General features: G+C 44.4%; 1 protein-coding gene across 1 annotated transcript in view; it reads left to right on the top strand.

The window, feature by feature from the left end:
* LOC147424362 (uncharacterized) overlaps window positions 1–13,612 on the top strand; it is a 37,274-nt gene extending 23,662 nt beyond the window's left edge. The window contains exons 7-9 of the mRNA XM_086500493.1: window positions 724–773; window positions 12,557–12,625; window positions 12,709–13,612. Of these exons, the coding sequence (XP_086356619.1) occupies window positions 724–773; window positions 12,557–12,625; window positions 12,709–12,876 (287 nt within the window). The 3' untranslated portion in view covers window positions 12,877–13,612. The remainder of the gene's footprint in view (window positions 1–723; window positions 774–12,556; window positions 12,626–12,708) is intronic.
* The last annotated feature ends 1,787 nt before the right edge of the window (window positions 13,613–15,399 follow it).

Below are 15,399 nucleotides of genomic sequence, written 5' to 3'. Positions count from 1 at the left end.
GCAATAAGGCAAGAGATGTTGCGATTCTTTTCTCAAATGCAGGCACAGATGCAACAGGATCAGGAAAAGGAGACTCTCTCAGTCTCTTCTTCTCCAAAGCAGGACACACAGGATTTGCATGATTATGAGAAGCATGATGATGATTTGAATGACAATGATTTGCATGATGATTTGAATGATTATGATGATTTGGATGACACTGACGAGCCTGATGATTTGCATGATCAAGATGTGATTTCTCACAAGCATGATGAGTTGCATGAAGAAGATGTGATTGTTCACAAGGATGATGTGTTAGTGGTTGCTTATTTTTTTCTTACTTAGAAAATGTTGATCTTGTGGAGAGGGAAAACATATAGAGAGCTCCATTTTCTTCTGAAGAGATATCATCTGCATCTCCTGAACCCATTATTTCTGGGTATTCTACTCTGCCTTCATGCAATTTTGACAGAGATGTTCCTCTGGTTGTGCATATGACACAGTATGAGGAGAATTTTGGAATTCAAGATATAATATTGGTCATTCATTGTATATTTATGGACATTTTTGGTTTCACAACTCTGTGGTGATCAGCTTTTGTACATTTTATCTTGAGACTGTGCCCTTGATATGCTTATTTTTTAATAGAAGATTGTTTCTCGCTGCCGCCCAGAGAGAGAGAGAGAGAGAGAGCTTTGTAGTTTGGAAGTCTATTAAAGAGGTGCTTTCTTGAATTTGATACAGGTGTGGATGTCATTACTCCAACTAGTGAAAGCTTAGAGGATGTTTTTCAGGTGACCTCCGAGGCATATCTATCATGCTTTTTGAAACTTCTATGTGTGACATACAAACCCACTTCGATATCTACTTTAGGAATAAAGAATATGCGTGTATGCATATTCACTTTTATCAGACTGCACAACCACCTTCATAGTAGAGTAGTGAAAGCAAACAAAGCATGTCTCCTTTTGAAATATGCATGGTTGATGGAGTTTTGGAGGTCATCTCATGGGTTTCCTCGTCTAGATCTTGTGAGTGAGGGCTTCTTTGTGTCTATGCCTGGCCTTGTTAGGTGTTTTGACATTCTATGCATGTTGGGGTTTTTCCTTGTTTTGTTCAGCCAGCCACTTGTAGGCTTTTTCGGTGCCCTATTTTATCCCTATTTTCCAGTTTTTCCCATATTTATGGGTTGTGCGGTTTCTAGAGGTGGTAAGGCTTTTTTCTTCGTTTTCTATTTGGGAAAGGGGGGGGGGGGGGGGGGTTTGTGTGAAACTTTCGACTGTGTGTAGTCTTGCTCTCTCTTGATTAGTAGAGTTGTGTCTCGTAGGGCTTGCCCACTCTCTCTTCTTGTTTTCTCTCCAGCTTTTTTCTCTCTCCTCTTCTCTCTCGATCTGCCACATGTTCCCTTGTCACCATCACTTCCGTTACACTTTGACATGGTATCAAAGCCTAGGCTCGACAACCTCTAGTGGGTCCAGAGCATGCGAAGAGGCTGATTGTGGCTAGGTTTTTATATCGGTGGGAGGGCGACTTGTGGCAACGTTTTGATGTCGCAGAGACATCCCTTGGAAAAACACTTTTGCATCACGAGGGGGCTGATCGGTCTCTACTGTATTTTTGTCACGAAGAACCCTTGAGTACCTAAGTTTTTTAGCGAGTAGATGAGTGTTGCTGATTTTTAGTGTGGAGCTGGAGGAGATTTGGGATGCCTTTTGAAGACCAATAGGTGATTGGAGTGTGTCCTGTACCTTTGAAGATTTTCAGCCAACGGCAGAGGGCGCTGATCTTGGACTGATTTCAGTCAGTGTACCTGCCCTTGCTGAGGAGTTTGGAGATTCCTTCTCGACGAAAGTCGCTTGCAGCCTTGAAGCTCGGTTTGTATCTTTCTACACAGAATTGCGTTGCAACCTTGGGAGTTTCTTGACGATGGCACTGAAGAAGGAGAACGTTGTGGAGAGTTCTCATGTTGGGGACATTGAAGAAGAAATCTATGTAAACACAGTGGATGATGCTTTGAAGCGTTTGTGGAAGTCTATCATAGTGAGGGTTGCAAGAGTTACTTGAGAGGATGGTATTGGTGTTGCCTGTGTTTCCCCGGGATCAAAAGTTGGATGCAACCACCAGCTATTAGGACTGGAAGGTGCTTATGGAGGCGGTATTGGAGCCCTATGACCTTATCTTGATGGTACATGATGAGATTGAGTGGCCAAAGGCTCACACATATAGGTCTCTTACTACCAAGGAGTTGGAGAAGCTTGCAGAGCTTCAACATGCTTGGAATCGCGTAATGCAAGGATCTGGTCTTGCATCTTCCTTAATTGTAAACGGCAAGCACTTTGGACATGTTTGGAGTATGATGAAAGCCACCTTATTGGCAAGTTGATGTATCATAATTGTATTTAGCTTCACTGTAAGCTTTCGTAATACGAAAAGCCCTGTGGGAGGGGAGCAATACAAAAAGCCCTATGGGAGGGGAGCCTTCGTGGCTTTAGTGAAAAAGGTGGTAGTCAGTGCGGGTATCCATTGCATGTCTTATAAGTGTCTGTTAGTTAGTGGAAAGGGAATTACGTTGCTTTGAGTGACTCTTCATGATTGTTAGACTTACACCACTGTGTTGCTACAGAGGACTAGGGCATACTTGTACGGCTAGTATGTCTCCGGGCTGGCCATGCATAATGTAGGTTGTACCTGGTCCGGCCGCCTAAGTTTGGGGCCGGCTGCCCACTTTGTCTGGGCGGCCTCATATATTTCCATATATCATTTTTCTTGTTGGGTCGTAGGAATATTTATCAAGCCTTGCCCTACCTCCCCTTGGGCACCTATATATACAAAGCGGGCGGCCTCCTATATTTTTATATATCATTTTTCTTGTTGCGTCGTGGGGATTTTTATCAAGCCTTGCCCTACCTCCCCTTGGGCACCTATATATGGGGCCAGGGGGGGTACCCACTTCCACATCTCATCACACAGAGATCATATGATGAATTGAGAGGGTCTTCTGCTCATGGTAGTCATGGGGGGACTGATCGCCCCCTCTTCACCATATCTTGCGTTTGTGGTCTCTCTCTCTCTCTCTCTCTCTCTCTCTCTCTCTCTCTCTCTCTCTCTCTATGTAACAAACTTGGACACCCCAAGTCAAGATTCTACCGCGACACAGCAGAGATTCACTTCAAAATAGTTCATACTAAACAACTAAGTCCAAACGGCCCGGCGTAGTTCCGTGCCTAGAGATATTGGCCCCAAAGACTGGCGCCCCTTTCGGTGTTTGTTTTTGTATTAATCTGTGTTCGAAGTACAAGAGAGCGGGTAGGTGCTCACTCTCAGACGTTGCGTCCAGATGCTCTGAGAAGTGAGGCCCTGCCCACTTATTTATTGGTACAAGGGATGCCCAAATGCAGAGCCCCAAAAGCTGTCAACTTTAAAAGCTTTTAAAAATAAAACAACTGGCCCAAAAGCTGCCCCAAAAATAGCCAACACAAATTCAAGGTTTTCGTACGGCTGTGCCAACGTAAAAAGCAGAAACCCGTACAAGTCCGTACGCCCACCACGTTAGCATGTCAGCAGATTTGCGCTGTAAAATGCGAAGATCAGTACTGTGGCCACGTCAGCCTGCCACGTGTCAGTGTGTGTGTCCCAGGGTTTGCTATCACTCTGTGAGTGTGGCAAGGAGCATGCCACGTCACCCATTTGTGACATACCCCCCTCTTGAAAGCATTATAATCGTCCTCGATTACGCCTGCAAAATAGACAGAGCCTATAAACTATCTTAGCAGACACTGGCTGTTAGTACCGACGCACTAGGCACAACACATCTAGCACATGTACCAATCGACAATCACATCACAGGATATCACTTGACATCACATGACAAATCACATTCAAAATTCATTCCAAATCTCAGACCATGATAATCGGCAACGTATTTAGCAATCGCATCTAGATCCAGTCGGCACGTCACAGATGCCTGATTAACTAATCCATATTGCAATCATGTCTATAGAGATTTATGAGACTGAAATGTTGCAATCATTTGGTCTATCAGTTCCTGCATTTAAACAAGTCAAGTACAAATCAATCAATGTCATATTCATTATCGAGAATTCCAATTCATAAAGTCATATAGCAGAATACTGTCAGCTCAGCAATATCCCTGAAACCCAAAGGGACATCAGCGACTCTATATAAAAATTGGGGCAATCTGTTGACAAAGGAGTGGAGTGACTCCCCTCTTGTGCAAACCTGTTGCACTAGATTCGCCCATGCTGAAATCGGGGTTCTATCGGAGCAGACTATGCTAAACTGAATGCTTCAAGGTAAAGTTCTACAATTTGAGGAGTATCTGCTAGGTCCTCCTCCATCCACTTCGCATCAAATGCAGGATAGTTCTTGAATTTAACCAAGAACCGCCTAATCACTTCACCTTTAATCTTTCTATCTTTATGTGCCGGTATCTGTTCTGGAACGAGTATCTCCTCGCTTTCCTCCACTTCGGGTTGCTCATCTGGCTCCCCATCATCGGGCACATCGCCTTTAAAAGGCTTCAAGAGACTCACATGAAAACCATTGTGAATTCTCCAAGTATCGAGCAGCTTCAGCCTAAAGGAGACATCATTTATCTTTTCTTTTATCTGGAAGGCCCATAGTATCTCATACTAAGCTTTGGAAAAAGCCGCTCCTTTCCTTTTTTTCTTTCTGAGGCGTGCCTTCTCAAATGTAAGATCACCCAATTGTCTTTCTTTAATTTTAAATCGCGACGGTGTCCATTTGCTGCCTTCTTGTGTCTTTCTTGAGATTTCTCTAAAGCCTCTCGGACCTTGGCAAGAGCAATGTCCAAGTCCCTCGTGTACTGGTCGGCTTCAAAAATCTTATCTTTCGTGCTTAGGAAGGGTGGAACCTTCGTAGCACCTCCAATAATCTCAAATGGCGCCTTCCCCGTCGAAGAGTGAATCGTGTTATTGTAGGCAAATTCCACCAAAGGCAAAAACTTTTCCCATTGAATCTTCTGATCAGAAATGTAAGACTTCAATAAATCAAGTACGACAGAATTTGCAATCTCGGATTGCCCATCTGTCTGCGGGCGGAAAGACGACGAGAACTGCAACCGTGTGCCAATGTTCTCCCAAATAGCCTTCCAAAACAAACTCGTGAATCGGGGATCTGTGTCAGAGACAATTGTCACAGGCATGCCATGTAATCTGAATATCTGGGCAATGAACAGTCTCGCTAAATGATCCGGCTTGATTGTTTTCTTCACTGCAATGAAATGAGCTTGCTTGCTAAATATGTCAATAACAGTCCAGATACCATCGTGCCTACTCTGTGTCTTCGAGAGATCAAAAATGAAATCCATAGCAAAACTTTCTCAGGGGCGGGTAGGTATGGGTAAAGGCTATAACAATCCGTGTGCTTTATGCCTGTCAAACTTGACCTAGCATACCAAGCAACTACGTACAAAATCGTCCACGTCTTTCTTGAGTCTCGGCCAAATGAAGTATTTCTCCACACCTTTCAAGGTGGTATCAATTCCGCGGTGACCCGTAAATGGTGGACAGTGGCATTCGGTTAGAACCTTTTCCTCAACGGCTGTGTAACGCGCACCATCGTTTTCTTCATCAAGTATCCATCCCGAATGGAATATTCCGCTACTACCTCCCCATTGTGTATTCTACTGAATACATCTGCAAAATCTAGATCTGTGGCGTACTGATCGACCATGTCCTCAAAGCTTCTATGGTGAATCGCGGAAATAGCCAAGACTAACGGCTTCCGGGACAAAGCATCTGCCACAAAGTTCTTCTGTCTCTGCACCGAGAATCTGGAAGTGAAACTTGACTTTTTGTTCTTATGGAAGGTAGAGCCTTCCGTTCTTAATGAGAGAATAAAGTGAATGGACACTGTGCGTGCAAGTGTATGAGACTGAGAGATAGAGAGAGAAGAGAGATACGACACCAGAGATTGTTGTAAAACCCTCCTCCGAAGGTCCCACTCTCATTGGCGAGAGTGGTCTACGATTGATTGCACAAATGGGTACAATGATGATGCATGAAGCTGATGCAAGTCTAGGCTATGTCGACGTCGACGACGGGGATGACGAGGCCAACACTAGGGCTGAAATCTGCAATCTTGTATCTGCTGTCCAAAAACGCTATGGGCTGAAATCCGCTGTTGCCGAAAAACGCTGATTTTGGGGCTGTTTTCTGATGGTCTTTATTGCTGAAAATCTGCAGGTTTAGGGCTGAAAACTGAGGTTCTTAAGGGCTGAATCTGATGGTCTATCTGGGCTAAATCTGCTACTCTTTTAGGGGCTGAACTTGCAAGTTATTCCATTGCTGAAAACGCTGCACTGCTGTGGCTGAAAACGCTGCAAAACTGCAAACGCTGTGGTCTGCAAAAACGCTAGTGGAAGGGATATCCAAAAACGCTAGGTGATGATGCTGAGGCAAAAACGCAAGGCTGATGCAGGGGCTAGCCGATGATGCTTTCCAAAAACGCTAGCTTGCTGAGGCTGTGGATGAAGAAAACGCTAGGGGAGATTCTTGCTTGGAGGGAAGTACCGCCAAGTTTTTGTTGGAGAAGTTGCTTGCTGAGCTTGGCTCCTGTTGCCTTTTCTGCCAAATAGTGCTAGCTCTAGTTTGCTTATATACAAACTTAGCAAAATTGCCCTACTTACTTTCCAACAAAAGTCACTTAAAAATAATAAGTGAAAAATGTCAAAGATAGGTAAAATAGGCTAAATGCACTGGAAAATTCCCTTGAAGGATTCTGATGGGAATGCTTATTATCATGCTGTGTGCAACCAGAGGATATGCATCTATACTAAGTGACTGGGCATGCACGGTCTATGAATAGACTCACAAAAGTGCCAGATCACTTCTAATCTAAACTGACTGGACTGACTGAACCCTTGTCGTTCTATAGCTTGTCCACGGACACATAGGGTTGGATGTGTCACGTGACATCCCCTCCTTTTCAAAGTGAGGTACTGGTACCGAACTGTATGGCGTCAAGGGAGATCGCCAATAGCATCCAGAATCTTGGAAGGGACTCTTCGCCGGCCCACTCTGAGGTGTGGGTCGTGCGGTACTTGAACTTCATAAAGGTCTGCAACGCTTGCTTCTTTGGGCCGTGCCGAAAGCGACACAAAGTCTTCTGAGGCTCCTTCGATGCTTCAACTTCGTCTAGAGTCATGCTTCTTTCTCCTTCAAGAATCTTCATGGCTGAAAATTCCTGAAACCATTTCCAACACAAAACCATGAACATACCTATTCCATGTAAAGTGACTGGAAAAAACCTCGTCTTCCTCAAAGACTGTGCATGCAATGTAGATGAACAAAGAGATGGAGTGCCAAAGCGTTCACCACACACACGCAAACAATGAGATCGAATCTTTCTCTTCTGATCTAAAGAAATCAACTGTGGCAATTCACAACGCAAATGCCCATGCTTGGTGCTCATACTTTCATGTGCTCGTTCTACGAATGTGTCATGCCAAGGTTGAAGGAAGAGACAGGGAATGTGACTTCCTTGAATGCATACTTTTCAGCTTTTCATGAACAATCTGCATATAACTGTGCTCATTCATGAGTGAAACATGCTCAACGTACAATATGTCATGCTTAGGAAAAGGGATCACATAAAGACGCTGACTAAAATACAGGAAACGATCACGAATGAAATACTCGTACAATGCGTGCGTATCAATCATGCGAACACATAATGCTTCCCGTGAGGGTTCTTTGGACCTAGGCTCGAGAGCCAAGATCGGTTCTTCCTGAATGATCGAATCGTCCTGTGGGGGTTCTTTGGACCTCGACTTGAAAGCCAAGATCGGTTCTTCGTGATTGATCGAATCTACAACAAGGTTAGCTTCACTAGAAAAAGCATCAACTAACTCATCATCCTCGTGAACAATCACGTCATCTTCATGCAACTCATCATGCTTGTGAGAAATCACATCTTGATCATGCAAATCATCATGCTTGTCATTGTCATCCAAACCATCATGCTCATCATTAGCATTCAAATCATCATGCTCATCATTATCATTCAAATCATCATGCTTATCATCATGCAAATCCTGTGTGTCATGCTTGGGAGAAGAAGAGACTGAGAGAGTCTCCTTCTCATGAATCTCTTGCATCTGTGCCGGCACTTGAGAAAAGAGTCGCAAGAACTCTTGCATGCGTCGCTCGCTCTGTTCTTGTCTTGCCTTTCTTTCTGCTTCTCTTTCTGCTTTGTCTTCTGCGTGTCTGCGATCCATTTCTGCTTTTCTTTGTCTGTGATTCATTTCTGCCATTCTTTCTGCATTTCTTGCTTCGCGTTCTAACTTCCCAGAAACATCTGGTCTAAAGCCTCCATAGGAGTTAGTGCAATTCTTGGCGTAGATGGGGAAGGAGGGTCGGAAAAACTTCCTGGTGGGGAAAATTCGTCTTTGCCTCTCTCATGCTCATCACCTCTAAGCGAAGTATCCATTCCGCTTTGAGTGATGACCATCCTCTAAAGTCGTGGGTTCTTGGGTTCTTAAGTTCTTGAGGTCTTGAGGTTCTTGAGGTCTTGAGGTTCTTGAGGTTGTCTTTTGCTTGCAAACCGTGTTTGAGAAGGATCTTCTCTTCACCCGAGTTCTACTCTTTTCCGCGGGCGCACCCCTTGGCGGCCTTGCGCTCACACCAAGGTTGCTTTTTCCCACCTCACGTCGATTGGCCGGCCGGTAAGCGCACGGTCCGCTCTCAATGAGTGAAAAGAGACACAAGGGGAGGCTGGACAAGCCCTTCTTTCTTGGGATTCCTGTCACTCTTTAAAAACATGATTAGGAATCGAGATGCCCAAGCGAACTTGGGTTCGTGCGACCGCAACAAGCAAAAAAAATAAAATCTTGTGATTCTTGTGGTTCTTTCCTTGAGTGATACAGAACACTACCAAAGCTCTGATACCGATGTTAGGTGTAGCGGAATGAATGTTTGCGCTTTGCTCAAGATGAGTGCTCTGAACTGTGCTCAAGGCTCCTTTTGTTCTTATGGAAGGTAGAGCCTTCCGTTCTTAATGAGAGAATGCTATCATCACGAACAAAGTGAATGGACATTGTGCGTGCAAGTGTATGAGACTGAGAGATAGAGAGAGAAGAGAGATACGACACCAGAGACTGTTGTAAAACCCTCCTCCGAAGGCCCCACTCTTGTTGGCGAGAGTGGTCTATGATTGATTGCACAGACGGGTACAATGATGATGCATGAAGCTGATGCAAGTGTAGGCTATGTCGATGACGATGACGGGGATGACGAGGCCGACACTAGGGCTGTCACAAGGCGGGCACCACGTGCCAATAGAAAAGAACAGACTAAACAAACTTTTAGCACTTCAATAACAAGTGAACTGAAAGAGAGAGAGAGACGACACGTGACACAGAGTGGCGGAATTCCACCCCAGAGAGTATTGGCCCCAAACCTTGGCGCCCCTTTCGGTATTTCTTTATATTACTGCCGATTCACAAAGTACAACAGCCGAGGAGCACCTGCTCTGCAATCTGCGCGCTAAAAAGTGCCAGAGAGGGCCCCCAAGGCTCATATTTAAAGGCCCAAAGCCTAAAAGCATCAAATATGAAAAGCTGACCCCAAAAAATCACTTTCCTAAAATTTCGGGATATCCCTAAAAATCTGCCGCGAATTCCGGGACGTCCTTACAGGTGCCACATCATCATATTTTGATGTGCAAAGTCTTTTGAGTCTGTTCTGCTTTATTTTTAATGCTTTTATGTCACTTGGGGCCCCATCGGACGGGGTCCCCATAAGTTGGTAGGACTTCTTCTATTACTTGTTCTTCTTAGGGCTTTTAGAATTAGGGTTTGCAGGTTTTAGGGTTAGGGTTTTCATAATTAGGGTTTGCAGGTTTTATGGTTAGGGTTTCCAGAATTAGGGTTTCAGCAGTTAGGGTTTTTGGCAGAAATTAGGGTTAGGGTTTCTGCTCTCGGGCAACCACATCATCTGGAAGTTGGCTCCATTCTTTAGGCTTTGATGCGTCAGCATTTTGTTACAAGGGCTGAAATCTGCAATCTTGTATCTGCTGTCCAAAAACGCTATGGGCTGAAATCTGTTGTTACCGAAAAACGCTGTTTTTGGGGCTGTTTTCTGATGGTCTTTGTCGCTGAAAATCTGCAGGTTTAGGGCTGAAAACTGAGCTCGGAAGCTAGAATGCCCCGAGCAGACGCCGACCACCTGTGGTCCCCAAAATTGGTGCCCCTTTCTGTATTTCTTTTATACTTTGAGAGGGTAAATTACAAAGTAGAGTCCTGGGAATCCTTTACCTGTATTCAGCTAGATACCACCTGTTTTGGCCAAATCTCGGCAGCATAACAGCCCCAAGACTTGCGCGAAACCAATTCCCCTGCTGGAACTCACTTCCACTGGCATAAACCCTCTGATTCTTGCCCAAAAACAGTAAATTCAACACGCTGTATTTATTGGTTTTTGCCCTGTTTTCAGTCCTAAACAGTTCCCAAGCTGTTCTCTGCCAATGGGGCACAGTTCTCAATGGTTGTGGCGTCCGTATGGCTGAAAAACAGTCAAATTACAGCACATACACAACGCTGAAAATGCACCTGTACGGTGAGGTTATGACCATCACCAGTGCCTGCTTTGGAGTAGCAGTTAGCTAGCCCTGTTCCTGCTCAAGGAGGCTCTTGCCTCAGTACAAAAGCATGAAACCACACAGCTGTACATCAATCAAATGAAGAGCCCTCTTGTGGGGCATCACATAACTGCACGTAGGGGAGAGAGAGAGCAGTGTGTAGTGTGCAGGGTATCACTCCTAGCACCACACTGTACATAGAGTCGAAAGGAAGCACTCCATAGCTCTTAACCTGTGACAAACTGCAAAAAGTGGCCTCTCCCAGCTTAAAAATCAGCGCCCCATTTTTTGTATGAGGTAAGTGCTCAGAATTTTGCCACTTGGCACGATTACAAGCTTTTTCCCGTTTCGGGGTTACCGCCTAAAAATCTCCCGATTGGTTGCCCAGTTGACTTCGCAGTAGAGTTGTAAAATGTTCCCCTTGTCATTCCGAAGGTAATGACGCGAACACATTTCACGGCCCAAAATAGGAGTTCCCTAATTTCTAGGAGATGCTTTCGTTGGGCTCCCACTGGTCATCTGACCATCTATCCTCATTGGGACCGCATCCAAAAGTGCAATGTGGCCCAATTGTCGGATACTTTCTGTTGGTGATCACACCTTGACTTTATGCCTTTATTGAGTTCACTTCCTAGTATCCACCAACTTGCTAAGTGCGACGGGGGGACTGTTGCTAATTGGACTATTTTCTTATTTTTAATGATTAATCTCTTTTTTAGGTCAGTTTTTTGCAGAGGATGGTTTTCGTGTGTCGGATATCCATGGAGTTTAATTCTCTTTGTTTAGATCAAAATATTGCTTGGATGAGTCATGTGCGTGTGTGTGTCTCTATAATTAGGTACTCTTGTGGTGGTATTGGCCCTTGGGTGCATTCACCATCAATCACTTCTGCTGCACATTACAGCCACGTTCACACTCGGCCAAACATAGCTCAGGCATACATCCTGATGTTTGGGAACGTAACACTCTCGTATGTCTCGCAACTGTGTGCTAGAGATGAGAGATTGGGAGTTCATGTCAGTTGCAAAGGATGATTTATGTGTATCCATGGAGTTCAATTCTCTTTGTTTAGATCAAAAGATTGCTTGGATGAGTCATGTGTGTGTCTCTATAGTTAGGTACTCTTGTGGTGGTATTGGGTGCTGTTAGAGATCCTTTTATGGCAGCTTACTATTATCCTGGACCTGTTATATTCAGTTGATCATGTTTTGTTCACGTTCCCCCTTTAGATGAAGTGGCGTGTTTTTTAGCGCCTACTCTAGACTGCCTTCATTTTAGCATACCCTAGGCCACCTTCACTAGTATAAACATCCAATTGTATGGGTACTCTCTTGAGTTATTGAGTTGTTTTGTTTCATTCTCTCTCTCTATCTGTGCCTCTCTTTCTTTCTCAGTGTTCCTCTCTCTTGTTTTCATTCCTTCATGGTGTCAGAGCAAGAAGGCTGAGGACTGTTTGGAGACACTACAACACGCTTCGGGAGGCTTCTATGAGAGATTTTACTGCGATAACTCGTTTCAATTTGCCATGTTTTTGCATCAGCCCTCAATATCGAGGGAGGCTTCTATGAGAGATTTTACTGCGGTAACTTGTTTCAATTTGCTACTTGTTTGCATCAGCCCTCGATATCGCAAAAGTCCTCGTTTTTATGTCAATCTACGTGGGATCCATACCAATAAGAGATGTTGGTTGCAGGCATAAAATGGTCGGGAATGTCTCCCAAGCCCAAAAATGCAAGAAATGTAGGAAACGTTGCCAGACTCCTCAATATGATACCCGAAATGTTTGGGAAACGTTTCCTGACAGGAAAAGTTACCAAATCAGGCCTGCAGCAAACGTGGCTAGCCAGGATAGGTCTGCAACTTTTTGAAAAACTAAAACATTGGGGTCTTGATTCCTACTGTCTATATATGTATTTGATAGCTTCCCAGGTCTCCTGATCTCATTGTCATTTTGCAGAGGACATACAAAGATTTGGAACTGGGTTTGGCAAGCTCAGGCCACTATTGGACAAGTTTGACACAGCAGGTATATGGCTAGTCTCACTGGTACGAAATTTTATGGTGTTTGGAATGTGCTTAACTTGTTTGGGTTGACGGCATTTGAAACAGCTATACTCTGCTCTTATTTCTGCCAATCAAGTTGCGGCTAAAGTCGGTTCAAACCTTAGCTTCTTATCAGAGAAGATTGCAAGCATGAGATTGGTCTTAGAGCGAGGTGATGCTGCTATGAATGATCTTCAAGCAGCTGTGGCTCAACTGCGCATCGATGACATATGAAGCTGGATCATTTGCCTTACAGTAATGGCGTTTCATCTTCTGCTTGCCTTTATTTATTGCTGTTTGAAGAAGACGATTAGCAGTGCTTGTGGATTTCAAGAGCTCAGAAGGATTGTGGAACAGCACTCTAACTACTGTTAGTCAAGAAAGTGTAGTAAAAGTGACCTGATGCTTCAAGCAGCATAGCAAAAATGCAGGTTATATATCTAGAGTTCTCTCAGTGACTTTTTCCAAGGGTCGTGGCAGTTAGAGCTTAAAATGCTTAGCAATTGGTTATGCAAGTTTTTGGTGATAGAAAGTGTTGGGAAAGTGGTCTAGGTACAAGACGGTTGGTTGTAGGGAAAAGTTGATTGTTATTGGATGCCAGATCTACAAGAAGATTGCTTTTAGTGCTCTTATAGAATTCATTACATGGCAGACAGGAATTTGACTCATGTCCCAGCCACATTGGCTCACCCCATAGCTAGGGAACCCGAAGCTACTTAGTAGTTTGGCGTAGCACGACACCCGAAGAATTGCTATCCTATGCCGCTGGGTGTCACTCTAGCTTGGATGTCCTTATAGGCATAGCAAGTGTCTGTAGTCTAATTACAGCGGATAGCTCATAGTCTTATTTATAGGATTCATTAATATCTCATCAATCAATGCTGTACTTGTATGCAAGGCCTGTTGGCCGACGTTGCTAGCAATTATCTTGATGTTTAGGGTTGTAAGACTCTTGGGACATTTTTAAACATATGCTGCCTTTCTTTTTCCATTAAAGGTGAATCCAGGCTTATCTTGGATTCACCTAGGTGTGTGTACATACATACATATATGTTCTCTTGGGACCCAGAGGGCTACTTATGTCATAGGGACGGGCACCACGTGCCAATGGAAAAGAACAGAGTGAACAACTTTAAGCACTTCAAATAACAAGTGAACAGAAAGAGATGCACGACACGAGATGGGGAGTGGCGGAGTTCCACCCCGAGAGAGAGCACTGGCCCCAAACCTTGGCGCCCCTTTTGGTATTTCTTTATATTACTTGAACTCGGTACAATGCCGGTACTCACGCTCTGCACCTTCACCTGGAAGAGTGCTAGAGACTGAGAACTATGCACATATTTAAAGGCCCTTGGCCTATGAAGTTTACATGAAAAGCTTCAAACTCAAAAGCATCTGGTACCAAAAGCTGGCGCCCAAAGCTGCCTAGCGTAAATCACGGAAATCCATACACATGCCACGTTAGCATCTCAATGCGAATTGTAGAAATCCGTATAGGGTGCCACGTCAGCATGCGAGCGCGTTTTGTAGGCGTTCATACAACTGCCATGTCATCGCTTTGTGTGTATGTGTGTAGACGTCCCGCTTTATTTTAATATTTTTATTTCGCTTGGGCCCCATCGAACGGGGTCCCGTAAGTTGGTGGGAACTTCTTTTGAAAAAAAGGCCACTCAGCAAGACTTTGCAAGTTGGTAAAACTTCTTCTGTTGTTGCTGCTGCTTCACTCAGGGTTGAGGCCCCTCAAGAGGGAACTACGGGTTGGCTCCGTTCTTCCGTGGCTTGACACATCAGCAGTTTGTGACATCCCTTCTTCTTGAAAGAAAGTAATCGTCCGCGATTACAGCATATCTGCAAAACAACTCAAGTTAGCTCAAAAATTTCCGAGGGTCATTCTGAGGGACAATCTGAGGGACAATCAGCTTGCTCATTCCAGATTGGAGCTCTTGATATCCTGGGTTGTTGGCTTTCTAGAAAAAAATTCATATAATAAGGAGTCTCATTCCAGATCGAAGCTCTTGATTTCTTGGGTCGTTGGCTTCCCAGAAGAATCTCATCCAATAAGAAGTCTCATTCCAGATTGGAGCTCTTAATATCGCGGGTCGTTGGTTTCCCAGAAAAATCTCATCCAATAAGGAATATTCAATGGTTGGCACATCACACTTCAACCCAAATGCTCACATATGCATGTTACAAGACATAAAAACATAGAACCGTCGATGAACACTCCCTCTGCAAATAACCATCTTGGTCCGGATCATGAGCTGTTCAACGACTTCCTCATCACTCCTCCGGCAAATAACCTAAAAAGGTCCGGGCCATGGGACATAGAGGCCTTCTACAAATGCCCCACAAACCGCAGCCTATGTCGTTTGGAGGTGCTGAGAGTAACCACTACTCAGACTTCTTAATACTTCCCCCGTAAATACCCATCTAGGTCCCGACCGTGAGTAACAATAACAATACTTCCCTTGTCAATAACCATAAGGGTCCGGGCCATGAGTAACAACAACAATACTCCCCCCATAATTAACCACAAGGGTCCGGGCCATGAGTAACCACAACAATACTCCCCCCATAAATAACCACAAGGGTCCGGACGATGAGTAACAACAACACTTCTCAAACATTCAATATTCCACCAGCAGTTAACCACAAGGGTCTGGGCCATGAGTATGAACAAGCATTCTCAAACATTAATTCTCTTCAGTACTCCACCCGGGAATAAATCACCAATCATTGAAACCAATATTTCAACAA

The sequence above is a fragment of the Adiantum capillus-veneris genome, chromosome 25 (assembly GCF_014529385.1).
Source record: "Adiantum capillus-veneris isolate H3 chromosome 25, ASM1452938v2, whole genome shotgun sequence".
Classification (NCBI taxonomy): Eukaryota; Viridiplantae; Streptophyta; class Polypodiopsida; order Polypodiales; family Pteridaceae; genus Adiantum; species Adiantum capillus-veneris.
The sequence above is the reverse complement of the archived record's forward strand: the minus strand, read 5'-3'. Positions and strand labels throughout refer to the sequence as shown.